The following is a 16,530-nucleotide window of genomic DNA, read 5'->3' as shown; positions in this document are numbered from 1 at the left end:
GGAGAGCAAGAAGGTTTGCTACTTTTAATTTATCTTGGCATTTACCTGAAAGAATTTTTAATTGCAGCTTGGAATTGGTTTGTGCAGTTTGCAGCTCATAGAGAAGCAAATGAGAGTACAATAGACCTTTACTGTAACAGAGTAAAATACTCACTTCAATATTGGCCATGTGGAAGGCAGGTGAAGCTTAAGCTGAGATTGGATTTTGACAGAACAGAAGCTGGAAAATTGCCTAGTTTGAAGATTGTGCGCGAATCTAAAGTGGACCACATGTCTTAGTGTAAAACATAAGATTTTGATGATATTACATTTTTGTATAAAAATTTAGAGTACCCAATAATTTTTTTCCAATTAAGGGGCAATTTAGCATGGCCAATCCACCTACCCTGCCCACCTTTGGGTTGTGGGGGGCGACACCCACGCAGACGCAGGGAGAATGTGAAAACTCCACACGGACAGTGACCCGGGGACGGGATCGAATCCGGATTCCTCAGCGCCGTGAGGCAGCAATGCTAACCACTGCGCCAGCATGCCACCCTCTAAGATTTTAATAATATTACTAATTTTGGAGGTTTGTTGTAGGTCTATGGATTCTATTCTTTAACCACTTTTTAAATTAAATAATTCAGTTTTAATTTCGGTTAGCGAGACAATGGGTAGTCGAGGTAGTTGGGATACTTCACTTTACAAAGTGACAGCTGTTGCTTGCGAGAAACCATACTTCATGTTTTACGACTTTTAAGTTACTTGAGAGTCTGGATTCAGCAGCTCTATTTTGTAACTAAGAATGTTTTTATCAGCTTTGAAGGAACACTTAAAAAAATGTGTGAACTTAGGCCGACACTTTTACCTTCACACAAAAGCCATACATTGATTTGATTGATTTGCTATATTTGTAGGGCAGAACATTTGCATTAGGGGGAAACTTTTCTTTCTGTTGTGACATTTCGGTAGAAAGTGTTGTTAACATTTATTCTTAATTGTTTTAATATCTACTGGGCCTTGGGTTAAAATATCTTGATATTGTTTTCAACTGTTCAGTATCTAAATGAAATGTATCATTTGTTTGCAATGGAATGTAAACTCTGGTAGCCCAGGGGTAAAAAGTTGGACATGTGTTTTTAGTCGATATGACTCTAGTTGCAGAGGTGGGGTGCTGAGGGGTGACATGTGATAACTTGCATCCAAAGCCAATGGAAGAGAGGAGTTTGAGCTACTTCCAAATAAAGGACTCTGAAATAATGAGAAGTGCGGAAGAAAGTTTAAAAATAGACATCTTTGTTGGCAGTGTTACCACGGCTGGTGGGGGGACATGGGATAACTTGCACCCTAAGCCAATGGAAGAGATGAATTTGGACTATTTCCAAATAAACAATTCCAGAATAATGAGAAGTGAGGATAAAAGTTAGAGAATTGGAACAATGTCACCGGTGGTGGAAACATTAGAGGAATTTTAGGAACTTGAGGGATACGGGGCTTCCACGATATCTTGACTGTTTCCTGTTAAGTATATGTAAAATCTTGCTTAATAAATTCTACTTGATTCATAAATACTAGTTATTCAAGTGAGGACCCTAGTGTCAGAAATTAAGAATTGAGAGATTTTAATCAGAAGGGTTTTATATCTTGCAAACCTAAAATCCTACAAAGAGTAATCATTGATTTTGAAAGGCCACAATGTAGTATTGCATATATGGAGTAAGCGATCAATAGATCTCTAGATAGTAAAGATATCCAGGGATATGGGAATAATGCAGGAAAATGGTGCTGAGGTAGACCAGCCATGATCTAATTGACTGGCAGAGCAGGCCTGAGGGGGCCAAAGAAATTTTATATACAATCAAGGTTTGTTTAGTTCAAAAAGGGTGAAAGCTTGTAATAATAATAATCTTTATTATTGTCACTAGTAGGCTTACATTAACGCTCCAATGAGGTTACTGTGAAAATCCCCTAGTCGCCACTCCGGTGCCTGTTTGGGTACACAGAGGGAGAATTCAGAATGCCCAATTTACCTAACAGTCTTTCGGGATTTGTGGGAGGAAACCAGGGCACCCGGAGGAAACCCACGCAGACATGGAGAGAATGTGCAGACTCCACACAGACAGTGACCCAAGCGGGAATCTAACCTGTGACCCTGGTGGTGTAGTTCCATTGGTGAAAACAACAAAACAAGGTGTTTGAATTTCTATTTAAATGCCAACGGTCCCTAACTGGATTGTAACACAGTAAAATGATAACTCTAATGAGAACAGAATAAAATTAATGAATTCTAACCTGAAAATTGGTTGCCATTCAACAAAAAGCAATTTTACTAAAGGTTACACTGACCCCTCGAGCATTGATGATCTTTTCAAGCTTACAAATAAAGCAAAGAAAAAAAAATCTGATGCTAAACAGATCTTTGATCTGCAGGGTGTCGGAGATGCTAAAGCAAAATAATTATCTATTAAACTGCAACACTGGCCAGATATCCAAGATGCCTCTGTTAGCATAGTTAAAAGAATTTCTACAAATAATTGTTGCAAACTGAGCAGTTGAGGCTATTTTTGAAAAAGGAAATAATCGCCTGGCCATGATGCAGTTAAACCAGGAGGACTGCATGGAGGTGTCAAAATAGAGACAAATTAATATTACCAGTCACATTAATCATTAGTCCAACATAATGAAATTACACCAGGCCCTACGGTAACATTTGGAATGGTTATCTTTACTTGGCTAGACCATATCATTTTTTCTGTACGTCAGCTTTCACATTTATCATTCATTGCATTTCCAAGCATACGGAGGAACAAATGAGTGACATGAGGCTTTCAAATCTCAGGTGGCTGAGAACAACTTATTAGGTTCTGAAAATGATTGTCAATTCACTGCTGCAAAGAGCAATTCCTTAAAGTGCTTTTAGTTCGACCATTTAGGCGAGAGAAAATTTCAGTTGATTTTAATCTTTCAAGTGCACAATATATTCTTAAACGCAGAGCAAAATCAACACACCTCCAGATTTAAAAACCTTTGACACATTTATGTTGCTGCGATAAAGTTACATCTACTGATTTTGAAACACCACAAATGATAGAACATCGAAACTCAAGACATTACAGTATGTTCACATGCTAATCTGAAGATACGGAGATGCGTAATTGAATTTCACCATGATATCCTCTGGCTCGGAAATTAATAAATAGATGACATTGAGAAAAGGGGGGTAGAGCTGGGGCTCTAATGTCACAGAGGAGATCTAAAGACACGGGAGACAGGTGTGCAAAGCAACAGTGTACTGTTATCGAAGAATGGTCCTTGCAACAAGAGCATCAATTTAGGCTAGGAAGAGGATTGCCAATTTCAGCTCATTTCTATCTTCTGAGGCACTGTGGCTGAATCAAAGGAACTATTAGCAATGCTTAATATGTTACAGAACATGACAAATTGGAAGTAGGCCATTCAGCCCTTCATATTTGCTCTGCTATTCAATAAGTTTGTGGCTGATCATCGAACTCAATGACACCTTGCTGCGTCATCCCCATATCACTACATCTTTAGTATCCTAAAATCTATTGAACATCCTCAACTATTGAGCATCCACAGGTCTCTGAAGTGCCTGATCAAACATTTAGTCCACAGCATTCACTTCTGGTTAAACAACAGAAGTTTACACTGCAGAAGGAGGTCAATCAAGTCATCATTTCAAAACAAATTGCACTGCACTGTTCCTTTCCAATGGCTGTTTCCCCATTAAAGTTGAGCTCTGCTCCAGCCACTCGGTGACAAAGCATTCCATACTCAATGTAAATAGATTTCTCTTAATCTCACTAATAATTTTAAATTAATGATCCCTCGTCACCAACCCCAAAGGAAATAGTCTTTCCCTTTTTGCTCTATTAAAAGTCTTTAATAAATCTGTTCATTTTCCTTGCTCTAGTGGAAAGCGTTGCTGTATCTCAAATCTTACATCAGGCTTATTGTTTTCAATCCTTGGCATCATTCTGGTTAATCGATGCTTAACTCTCGATTATGGCTTTTGTTGACCCCGAACTGGAGAGACGGCTCATCAGAAGGCTCCGAGCACAAGGTCGAGTAGAACTGAATGGCTGGTTTGTTACGGTATACACAAAATAATGGAACTACTACTCCTCCCACCGAAGGGCCACCCTCCCTGATCTGCACCCAGGTCAGGGTTTTTATACAGAATAGAATCCCGGTCCCAATTACCGGAGAGTTCATACTCAGCTGTGCAAGGGGGAAATTGAATGGAGCATGGTCATTGGCCCCCAAGGGGGTCATAACACCTCCCCTCCCCTCCCCTCAGTTCCGAAAAACATCCATGTCTTCAGGTTGAGGCCCTATTCGTTTGGGGAGTGGACGGCGATCTGGAATTGACAGGGCAAGTCCAGGTGGTGTGTAACGCACCGGTGACCGACACTGTTGGGCGGAGAGTCGAGGTAGGAACGGTGTGGCCGGCAATTGTGCCAGAGTTCAAGGCGGCCGGGTTGCTGCGGTGGGCTGTAGCCTTCTGATGAGATGTCATTTCCTGAGCTTTGACGGGCAGAGGAGACGGTGACTGGTGTGGCGGCCTAGGCGGCGATGGGGACAGTGGGCGGTCCTGGACTGGCGTATCCGGAGTCTGTTCTGGAGGCTCCTGCATGTGGCAGCGAATGTGGCTGGCCTATGTCTGGACCGAATAGGAAAATGGACTATTGGCCCGGAGTACCACACCCGAGATCCATGTGGTGCTAGCACCACAATTCCACATGTATACAGTGCCCCCGGTTGAACCCCCAACCTGTAAGCATCGACCGTCTCGGAGCTGTCTGTCACTGGCGGATTCGAGCACTGATGTCCGGGATGACCAGGCTGAGGTGGGTCGGGAGCAGATATCCCATCAGCAACTCTGCTAGTGCCACACCCGTGGTGGCATGAGGAGCCCTCCGGTAACTGAATAGAAAACATGTCAGTCGTGTCTCCCAAGGCCCCGAGGTCAGTTTCACCATTGCCCTTCTCAAAGTTTGGACTGCTGCTTGAGCAAACCGTTCGAGGTTGGGTGATTCGTGGTGGTCCATACACACCGAATTCCGTTCGAGGCCATGAACGCTTCGATATCCTTGCTGGTGAATACCTAACTACTGTTGTCTTTGGGTCAAGGTTTGCACCTTGTGAATCTTCGATTGGGTGTCTGCCATCACGAGGAATGGCGTCCCTTGAAATAGGCCTGCAAAGTCTATGTGGATGCGGGACCACGGTTTTCCCGGCCTTTCTCAAGGGTACATTGGTGCAGTGGAGGGGCCTGCTGGCTGTCCTGGTACGGACCACATCGCTGGGCCATTTTCTCAATGTCTGAGTCTATCCCAGGCCACCAGGCATAGCTGAGGGCAAGCATCTTCATCTTGACACCCACGGGTGTCCATTGTGGAGGTCTTGTAACAAGGAGTACCTAACCGTGTTCTGTGAGAACGGCCCTTGTCCCCCACAATAAGACGGCGTCCTTTACCACTCAGCTCCGAGAGGTTGGTCATATAGGTCCGCAGATTGTCGGGTAAAGCTCTGAGCTGGTCCCCATATTGGACCATGTGTCGGACCTCAACAACTGTGGGTCCCACTGGGTCCATTCTTTTACACGAGCCGCCGTGACCGGCAAGGAATCGATGAAGTCTGTTAAGTAATGGGTTAAGAGACATTGCAATTAATTGTCTCATTTATGTTAAGTATCCATTAATTGACACGGATATGTAAAGGGGCTTCAGGTGGCCTCTGTCAGGTGGTGTGTTGTTAAGAGTTTTGTGCAGAGGCTGTGGAAGTGAAATAAATGGTGTTTGGTGAAAAGGAACAAGAACTTTAGACTCTTCATTTCACAGCAACTAAAACATCTAACAAAGTGGAGGGGCCTCGACTACTTCTGCCGCCGAGGCGGGAACCAGCACTTGTGGAGAGGGGCAGGCAGCTCAATGGGTCAGCATGTGCGATCCACATGCCCGAGCACTGATGGTATGCTACTAGGAGTAATGCCTATCGCTGGGCCCTGGCAGACACGATCGGGGGAAATCACTCGCTCCTCCTTGAATAGCCCAAATGATTTGTGGTCCATATAGATCGTAAATGCATGGCCATAGACATACTAGTGGAACTACTGGTCGGCAGCACAGTGGTTAGCACTGTTGCTTCACAGCGCTAGGGTCCCAAGTTCGATTCCCACTTGGGTCACTGTCTGTGCGGAGTCCGCACGTTTTCCCCGTGTCTGTGTGTGTTTCCTCCGGGTGCTCCGGTTTCCTTCCACAAGTCCCGAAAGATGTGCTGTTCGGTAACTTGGACATTCTGAATTCTCCCTCAGTGAACCCGAACAGGTGCTGGAATGTGGCGACTAGTGGCTTTTCACAGTAACTTCGTTGCAGTGTCAATTTAAGCCTAATTGTGACAATAATAAAGATCATTAACTTCCTTACACCAGATACAACAGCCAGGTCCTCCTTCTCACTTTGGTCATAGTTCCGTTCGGCATCGGCCAGTATGCGCGATGTGAAAGCTATCGTCGCTCTGACCCATCAGGAATCCGGTGTGCGAGAACAGCTCTTAAGCCGCAGGGGGGAAAGTGGCGCTTGTCAGGAGAAGTGATTTCTTTGGGTCGAAGTGCTTCTCGGCGGACAAGTGCCTTTTTACCTCTTGGAATGCCTTCTGGTGTTGCGGGGTTCCATTCCCAGTGGTATCCTTTTTTTTAAAAAAACTATTTATGGAGTGGACTAAAACATAGAACATTACAGCGCAGTACAGGCCCTTCGGCCCTCGATGTTGTGCCGACCTGTGAAACCACTCTAAAGCCCATTTACACTATTCCCTTATCATCCATATGTCTATCCAATGACCATTTGAACGCCCTTAGTGTTGCCGAGTCCACTACTGTTGCAGGCAGGGCATTCCACACCCTTACTACTCTCTGAGTAAAGAACCTACCTCTGACGTCTGTCTTATATCTATCTCCCCTCAATTTAAAGCTATGTCCCCTCGTGCTAGACATCATCATCCGAGGAAAAAGGCTCTCACTGTCCACCCTATCAAATCCTCTGATCATCTTGTATGCCTCAATTAAGTCACCTCTTAACCTTCTTCTCTCTAACGAAAACAGCCTCAAGTCCCTCAGCCTTTCCTCATAAAGATCTTCCCTCCATACCAGCAACATTCTGGTAAATCTCCTCTGCACCCTTTCCAATGCTTCCACGTCCTTCCTATAATGCAGCTACCAGAATTGCACGCAATACTCCAAATGCGGACGCACCAGAGTTTTGTACAGCTGCAACATGACGTCATGGCTCCGAAACTCAATCCCTCTACCAATAAAAGCTAACACACCGTACGCCTTCTTAACAACCCTCTCAACCCGAGTGGCAACTTTCAGGGATCTATGTACATGGACACCGAGGTCTCTCTGCTCATCCACACTGCCAAGAATCTTACCATTTGCCCAGTACTCTGTCTTCCTGTTATTCCTTCCAAAATCAATCACCTCACACTTTTCTGCATTAAACTCCATTTGCCACCTCTCAACCCAGCGCTGCAGCTTATCTTTGTCCCTCTGTAACTTGTAACATCCTTCCGCACTGTCCACAACTCCACCGGCTTTAGTGTCAGCTGCAAGTTTACTCACCCATCCTTCTACGCCCTCCTCCAGGTCATTTATAAAAATGACAAACAGCAGTGGCCCCAAAACAGATCCTTGTGGTACACCACTAGTAACTGGACTCTAGTCTGAACACTTCCCATAAACCACCACCCTTTGTCTTCTTCCAGCTAGCCAATTTCTGATCCAAACTGCTAAATCTCCCCGAATCCCATGCTTCCGTATTTTCTGCAGTAGCCTACTGTGGGGAACCTTATCAAACGCTTTACTGAAATCCATAGACACCACATCAACTGCTTTACCCTCATCCACCTGTTTGGTCACCTTCTCAAAGAACTCAATAAGGTTTGTGAGGCACGACCTACCCTTCACAAAACCGTGTTGACTATGTCTGATCAAATTATTACTTTCCAGATGATTATACACCCTATCTCTTATAAACCTTTCCAAGATTTTGCCCACAACAGAAGTAAGGCTCACTGGTCTATAGTTACCGGGGTTGTCTCTACTCCCCTTCTTGAACAAGAGGACAACATTTGCTATCCTCCAGTCTTCTGCCACTATTCCTGTTGACAAGGAGTCTCCAATGCCTAATGCTCTACTCCTCTCCCCCCTTCCCTTCTGAGCAACAGGGACAGACTCTGTGCCAGAGACCTGCACCCCATGGCTTACCCCTGGTAAATCCCCCCCCCAACAGTGTCCAAAGCGGTCTACTTGTTACTAAGGGGAACGACCACAGGGAATCCCTGTACTGACTGCTTCCCCACAGCCCCTCTCTTCGGAGTAACTACATCCCTGAAGCTTCTATCTATGACCACCACTGCCTTCCGAATGATCCGAAGTCCACCCAGCTCCAGTTCCCTAACGCGGTTTCTGAGGAGCTGGAGATGGGTGCACTAAGCAGCATGGCCAAGTTGGGGATGAATTTCCAATAGTAGTTGATAAGTCCTAAAAAGGAACGGTTGGGCCTTTAGGGACTGGAGATTGCTGGATGGCCTTCACCTCGTCTTCCACCGGGGGACGACCCCTCCTGTCGACCCAGTACCCTAAAATAGGTGTCCTCGGGTGCACTAGAAACACACCTCCCTGCAGAGGTCGAGGCTTCCCCAATCAAAACACCGGAAGACTTTGGCCGGGTTCACCTAATGTTCTTTTCAGAGGTTCCGGTGCGGACTACGTCATCCAAGTATATAGCCACCCTGGGTAGGCCCCGCAGAATGTTTACCACCGTGCATTGTAAAATCGCACAGGCCGATGAAAAATTGCACAGGCCCCGAAAGGCAGTAGGGTGTATTCATGCAACCCTCAAGTGGGTATTTACAGTCGTGTACTTCCGAGAGTATGGACCCAAGACCAACTGTACGTGTGGTTCATGCCGAGCATCATGAATGTTGTTCCACTTCTGAGTTTTGTGTACAAGTTCTCAATGTGTGGGACTGGGTAACGGTCCCATCAGGTTTTAGCACCAGGACCACTGGCCCAGTCCAAATCGGCTAAATGGAAGGGGCGGATGATGCCCGAGGTCTTCCAAACGACCCAGCTCTGCGTCGACCTTGGGCCCCAGCGCGTACGGCATTTGGCAGACGTGGAAATAACGGGGTTGAATGTGCTCGACCACAATGATTTTGGATGCTGTGCCTGCATCGTCCCGAGGCCTTCTGCGAAAACACTTGAAAAATTTGCCAACATCCTGGGCCGCGGGGGTACTTGCGACAGACGCGTTGCCAGTCCAATTTTAAGTGATATAGCCAATCGTGGCCCAGTAAGCTGGGTCCTCCTCCGCGGGCTACCACATAAGGGTAAACATGCCGACTAGTCGCCGAATGCCACGGTCACGTGGGTGGTTCCCTCAATGGCCAAAGGCTCTCCAGTACGTCGGCAATCAGGCATCAATGTCCCGAATGTCCATGATCTGGAGACTGGACTTGATCAAGTCGGGCAGCTGATCACAGACTGCTGCGCCGGTATCGGGCTCCATTTCAATGGGGTGTCCATTCACTTTTAATGCAATCGGGATGGGTGCTGCCCTGGGGACCGTAACGCAGTGTAACTGCTGGTACTCTTCTTCCTGGTCTTCCACATAGTATGCTCGGCCTATAGGGGGCAGTAACGCCTGGGATTTTGGCTGGGAATGGGGTCCTCCTGGGCTTGTCCTGTATCCTGGCCCTGGTCAGGGCATCCAGCCCATGGCCTGCAGCCACCATCTTAGTGTTCCATTTCGGGATATTCTTCCCGGTTGCGGCCAGGTGTGCCATAGCTACTGCCTTGGGTCCTGTGGGTGGTCCCCCTTCGCAGAAGCTCGCGTCATTTGGGACCAGGAGCAGTTGATTCAGGACCAACAAGCCCTCCAACTCTTCTGCGCACTCTAGAGGGTAAAGTCAGCCTCTGTAAGGCATTTTCTTGGGTATCAGAGTCTCGGAGCCCACAGGCGAAACTATCCCGTAAGGATTCAGACAGTGCAGACCCGAACTCACATGAGGTGGTGAGCATCCTTAAGCATGCCAGAAATTCGCTATTCGATTCTCTTTGGGCCTGTGAAGCCATGTGAAAACGGAACCAGTTGATCATTATCGGGGATCGACCAGGGCCATCAATGTGGCGAAAGGCTGGAGTCCGGTCTGTACGGGCGTGTGAGGCTCTTGATGAGCACATAGGTGGATCCCCCGACTGCCGACACAGGTTAACGGCCTGTCGTTCAGCTCCAATGATCCCATTTGACCGGATAAAATATTCCACCTGCTCTAAGTATTGGGTCCAGTCATTGGTACCCGCATCAAATTGGTCGAATTTGCTGATGTGCGGCATCTCGCTGTTCAGAGTGGAGGAGCCTGTGGACCTGAACGAAGGGGGTCAGCGGTATAACTCATTGTGTCTGTGGCAGCTCCACTTCACCCTCATCGCCATTGTGGAACCCGAACAGGAGAGACAACAGGAACACACGGTAGAGTAGAAATGAACGACTGCTTTATGACGGTGTACTCTAAATAACAAAACTACTGCTCCTCCCCCCGAAGGACCACCTTCCCAGGTCAGGGTTTTTATACTGAGTAGTTTCCCCTTGTTAAGGGGAAACACCACCCCCAATTACTGGCGGCAGTTCATAATGAGCTGAGGGGGAAATCGATTGGCGCACAGTCCTTGGCCCCCAAGGGGGTCATAACAATTTTAATATCCTTTCTATAATAAAAACATACGTTGCAGTTTCTAATATCTTGTATGCTGGCTTTCAATCTGTGTCTTCATCCTGTCAATATATTCAATCTCTAATAAAATATAAAGTTTGAATCAGGCCATGAACTTCACTGTTATTGATGTTAACTTGCCCACTTTGATATATATTGATGCCATCAGAACTAAAGTGACCAATGAAACTTGTACTTTAGTCATTCAATAGATATAATTTAGCTTCTACCACCGGTCACTAAAGGAGTTATGTTATTTGGAACATTGACCTAACTCAACTGTGATAACGAATTACTTCATAAAAAGTGTCATTAACCATCTTCTATCTAATTTGACAATGTATTCTATTGATTTCTGACAATATTAAACCTCCATTGATATTAAGTACTATAATATTTTCTTGCTCACAAAATTGATCTCAACTATTTATTTCAACTACTTACCGAGTTATTTATTAATGAAGAACAAGCATCTTTGCACTGGGAAAGAATACAAATTCCATTTTGACGGTCGGCAATTTCATAAGATAGAGTTTGAGTTGTTTAGATCTTCCTACTGTGGAGATTAAAGCCGTTTCCCTCCATGGCATCATTCATTCCACATTTGGCCCCCACACTGCTGACATCTTGAACCCCACATTGCTGACATCAGGAACCCCACAGTGCTGACATCTTGTCCCCAAAACATTAGATTGCAAAATGGAAGACTGATGCTTCCACTGGGCGGTAAGGCTGGGGTGAAGAAACTTGAAGGCCTATCAACTGCCATATTGAAAGCAGAAAGGAGGATGTCCCGCTTGCAATTAACTGAATCAGAAAGTTGTTCACCACAACTTTCTCCAGGGCAAAAAGAAAGCACTAATACATGTCAGCCGTGGCAGTCAGAGTCTTGCAGCACAAAAGAGGCCCTTCAGCCCATCGTATCTGCGCCAGCCATCAAGCACTTATCTATTCTGATGAGTGAATAAAAAAGCATATGCCCTGTTACTTTTAAAAAGCTGAACATTGCTAGTGTGTACCACAATACAATATTTCAAGATCATTTCATTTCAAACATTTCGAACAAAGAAATGCCAACACAAATCTAAATTACTAGGGCAGCATGGTGACACAGTGACTAGCATTGCTGCCTCATGGCCGAGGTCCCAGGTTCGATCCCGGCTCTGGGTCGCTGTCCGTGTGGAGTTTGCACATTCTCCCCATGTTTACATGGGTTTCGCCCCCACAACCCAAAGATGTGCAGGGTAGGTGGATTGGCCACGCTAAATTGCCCCTTAATTGGAAAAGGTGAATTGGGTACTCTAAATTTTTTTAATTTTAAAAAAAAATCTAAATTACTTTTAAGAGTAGGTCACATTAGTCTAAGAAACTTTACAAGTTTTTCATTAGATTGAATAAAACTGCTTAACCCTGTTTTTAGGTGACCCTGTGGGTAAAGCCAACTACATCAAAGATATATTTTGCTCTTCTCAAAGAGTTTCCTCATTAACAAAATCTGAATTGCAGAATACGAAGACAACACAGTGACATCAATTTTTTGAATTATTTCACACATTGCTCAACAAAGGATAACAGAGCGACTCCGCAAATTGTTACTTTTTTTGTAACTTCCATTACCTCAAAACAAACAAATATAAAGTACCTGTACTAACACCCATGAAATCAGGACTGCAGCCCAAGGATTTCCACCTCGTGAAGTTTTCTTAGCAGGCATGAGAAGTTTTCCTAAATTAATGAAAATACTCCTGTGAGCAGAATAACCAAATTAAGGACTACTATTAATTCTCATATTTAAATTTGCTTTCTCAAATCAGGCTTTAAATAAGGCACATCAAGAAATAAGCAATAAATGATAAAGCAGCAGATAAATGAGTGCATCACAGTTCACGATCCCCATCTTCAAAGTGAATGATATCCCACAATTGCAGCTTTCTTTATAACTGCAAGAACTTAATGCACAATAACAAAGTGTTAAACAGAGACAAGGATGCTGCAATTTCATCACGGAATAGTTAGTCTATAAGCACATTCATCTGATTCCTATTTCAATGCCTCCCGGTGTTTCTGCCCAAGTCGGTTTTTTTCCCAAGAGGTGGTCCGGCTTATCACAGAATTTATCTGGGCGGGAAAGGTCCCGAGGATTCGAAGGGGGGTGCTTCAGAGAGAGCGACAGGCAGAGGACCTGGCGCTGCCAAATTTGTTATATTATTATTGGGCAGCTCATGCGGAGAAGGTGCTGGGACTTGGGGGCACTCTGGGTACGGATGGAATTGGAGTCAGTTAGGGAGACGAGATTGGTAGCAGCACCACTTTCGGTGGCGCAGACAAAATATTCAACAAATCCAGTGGTGGTGGTGGTGGCCACACTAAATCTGGAGGCAGCTCCGCCAACATTTCGAATTGGGGCAGCCGGACTACTGCCCCCCATTTGTACCAATCACCTATTTGAGTTGGTGAGGCTGGATGCCACATTTAGCGCGTGGAGGGAAAGCAGGTTAGAGAAGGTGGGGGCTCTTGGAGGGGCGGTTCACCAGTTTGGAGAAGCTAAAGGAAAAGTACGGGCTCAGGGACGCGGACGGTTTCAGGTACCTCCAGGTGCGGAGCTGGTTTAAATGGTTGTTGGGACACAAAGGCGCATCCTGTTGGGCTGGAGACTGGCGACCATTTATAGTATACTTTAAAGAATTGATCACTGCTAGATGTTGGGGAGGGGGAGGGGAGGGAGGTTTATTTGTTGTTGAGGGTGGTAGTATTTTGTAAAAAAAAAAAAGTGTTTGTCTTTTGTCATCTTTTGTAGGAAATGTTAAAAAATTCAATAGAAATAACTTCCAAGAAAAAAAAAGCACATTCATCTGAAATTTCTAGTTTTAGTTTTTTGAAATAAAGTAATGGGGAGGAGGGGGGTTGCTAAATAGAAAATAAAGGAGTTTAAATAAAACAAAACAAACTTTTCCATAACAGAATTTCAGGGCTGACAATTACAAAGGAATAGCTTCGGTAAGAAGTTCAGATGATACTGTGACAAGTGCAGAAATCTCTCTCATATTAAATGAGCTCAGAATGCACAGATTCCCAGATTCAAGATGGATTCTGTTTGCCCAAGTTATGCTGAGAAGTTATTAAGAGGGATTCAATTCAGTTCAATCATGTGGATTCTGAAATCACACTGGGGGTTGCAAATGGGATAAATTGGTTAAACGGACTAAAATCTTTGAGGGATAAATATCTTGCAGAAATAGCAGCTTTTACTGGATTAATTTCGCAAAGTAATTTTCACAATGTTTTTCCACTCTCCAATTTAGAAACATTGCTGGAAATGTTAAAAGCATTTTTGAAAGCTACATAGTTATTTATTATCAGTGATTAAACCACTAGCTGCAAGAGGGAACAGTCAGTGTGAAGCTAAAAGCTAATGAACAATATTCAGAATAGGTTACAGTGCAAATAATCATTGTTAATGACTGGAATTAGAATCAAAAGTAATCACAGCTGGTCCAGAATCTCATTCCAGGTGCTGAGGAAGGTAATATGTCTTCACATGTAAGGCCTTAATGAAACATATATTTCATTGCAGGCAAGAAAAAAGTCCTTGTTTGGGGCCTCACTCAGAAATTCCATCTTTTCCATTACCTCACAAATGATTTAACTTTGATACTACCTGTGTATTCGGCAACACAAAAAGGTTTCACATTTATCACAATTCTTAGCATGTAATTTGTAAATGATAATTGAGATGATCGAAGAGTAGTAATTACCTCCCTCTCCTGTGTTTTCAGCATCATAATTCAGAGCTGACCATATTCAATTCAAATACCATGAAAAGTCTGAGGCAATTTGTAAGTGATGTTCAATCTGTTGAAATGCTTGTGTAGTTGAAAAAAAGCAATTTAATGACCAGTGAACAATTTTACAGGAACAGGATAATGAAGATGCAGCTGTTATTTTTCTTGCATTGCCAGCTTATATAAACTGCATCCAAAATAATTAGAGTTGTAGTTTGATTGAAACAAATCACTGGAATTGTTCAAATAGACTTGGGAGCAGAATTCCAAGAAAGAGAAAACTGTGAAAACCTCCAGGACCAGGAATAATTATGCAGGCAAGCAAATAAGAGAGAAAAATTCACATGGCGAATGTGTCTTTGTCAAATCATTTGCCATGATGTCAACAGTTGTTTTGGCCTGGCACACTGGTATTGCTGTTTGGGTGGAGAATTAAAATCTGCAAGGATGAAACCGTGAGCTAAATTCTCCGCCTCGCAACACCGCAAAGGCAAACCGTGATTGGGGGGAGAATCGGGCTTCCGGCCAAAAACGGGGTCTGCGCCCAGCGCCGACTCGGGCACCATGCTCCGGTCCCCCGCTGGTGACGATAACGAGGTTTGTGCCCTGTGCTGACCGGGGCATGCTGGCACTTTGCATGAATTTAGCATGTTTGGCCCAGTAAGGCCCACGCCTCCGCTCCACTCCTCCCAGGTGGACGTTACACAGCAATGATTTATTTCAGGAATTTACAAATGGCTGAGGGGGGTGGGGAAGAGAACGCCGGGAGAGTAGCAGTCAGCGACTTGCTGACAGCTTCGTGGATTTGGGGTCTCTCCCACGGGATAGGGGTGGCCCAAGTCACGCCGCCATCGATGTAGTATTGGTTTTAAACGCACCCATTTGGTACAAGGTACAGCCCCTGGCTGCTCACTGTGTCAGGTACCTGTTCTGAGAGCCTCTGTTCTGGAAACATCAGACCCCAACTGATCCATCAATAGGATGGGCGTGGCCAAGCTCAATCACACACCAGGTGCTGACACTCCTGAGTGCATTCATCAGAAGCACAGCCCCACTGCAGGGGAATAGCAGAGTTGATCCCAAACAAAAAACACATGCAGCGTGGCTTCAGGTGTTGCTAATTTTCTCCTTGGTTCAATTGCTCTGTTTTATTGCCTTTGCTCTCGAGTTGCCAGGTATCTTTATGATACCACCACGAGGTTCGAGTCAGAGTAATGATCAATAACCCAGTACACCGATCAGTAAGATTTAAATCAAAGCACATTTATTATACACAGTAATCGCGACTCATGCACAAATTCTACGTCTAAGCTACTTCTACAACTAACAGGCCTATGCTTAACTTCGGACTGGCCCACCAGGTCAAGGGAACAAATGGCCTTTCGTTCGGGTTCGGAGTCTGCGGGATTCGAAGTTGGTACGGATTGGTAGCTAGGAGCGCCTATCTCGTAGCGAGTGTTGAATTAAGACTTACTTTGTCAGGAGTCACTGCACCGGTCAATGTTGGTTCATGTTGCTGGGTGACCCGGGCAGGACGCCGAGGTGAAGAGAGCGATTTGAACTTGGGACTTAACTCTTATAGTCCCCAGGGGGTTTCTGCCTTTCGGGGCGGACCCTGTACTTGGTCCCAAGTGATTGGACTTTGTCCCAATCGCTTGGTTCGATTTTCTCCAATACTGGAGCGGTTCCCTGATCGATGGGCGGTCTTGAGGTGCTCGTTCACCTCCTTTGTGTTGGCTCCTGCTGGCGCCGAGGAGTCTGGCTTTGCTTTGTGTGTCCAAAATGTTACTTATTGTTCCCGGGGATTGCTCATCAGTATGCAGATGGCTGCTACTTTGTTATGCTGATGGTCTCTGGTATCGATGTTGTCTGGCCTTTGCAGAGGTAAATACACAGCAAACCTGCAGCTGCTGGTTTCTGTCTATGTTGGCTGACTTTCCCATCAGCCTTTGCCGTTCGCCATTTT

The 16,530-nt window shown here is 45.0% G+C and overlaps 1 protein-coding gene across 2 annotated transcripts in view; it reads right to left on the bottom strand.

Moving 5' to 3' along the window:
- Positions 1-16,530, bottom strand: part of LOC140389768 (solute carrier family 12 member 9) — a 120,117-nt gene that overhangs the window by 56,140 nt on the left and 47,447 nt on the right. For both annotated transcript variants that reach the window (XM_072474276.1, XM_072474274.1), the window contains one exon: positions 12,425-12,507. In XM_072474276.1, the coding sequence (XP_072330377.1) occupies positions 12,425-12,507 (83 nt within the window). The remainder of the gene's footprint in view (positions 1-12,424; positions 12,508-16,530) is intronic.

This window comes from Scyliorhinus torazame, chromosome 14, assembly GCF_047496885.1.
Source record: "Scyliorhinus torazame isolate Kashiwa2021f chromosome 14, sScyTor2.1, whole genome shotgun sequence".
NCBI lineage: Eukaryota > Metazoa > Chordata > Chondrichthyes > Carcharhiniformes > Scyliorhinidae > Scyliorhinus > Scyliorhinus torazame.
This window is presented reverse-complemented; position numbering and strand designations above follow the sequence as displayed.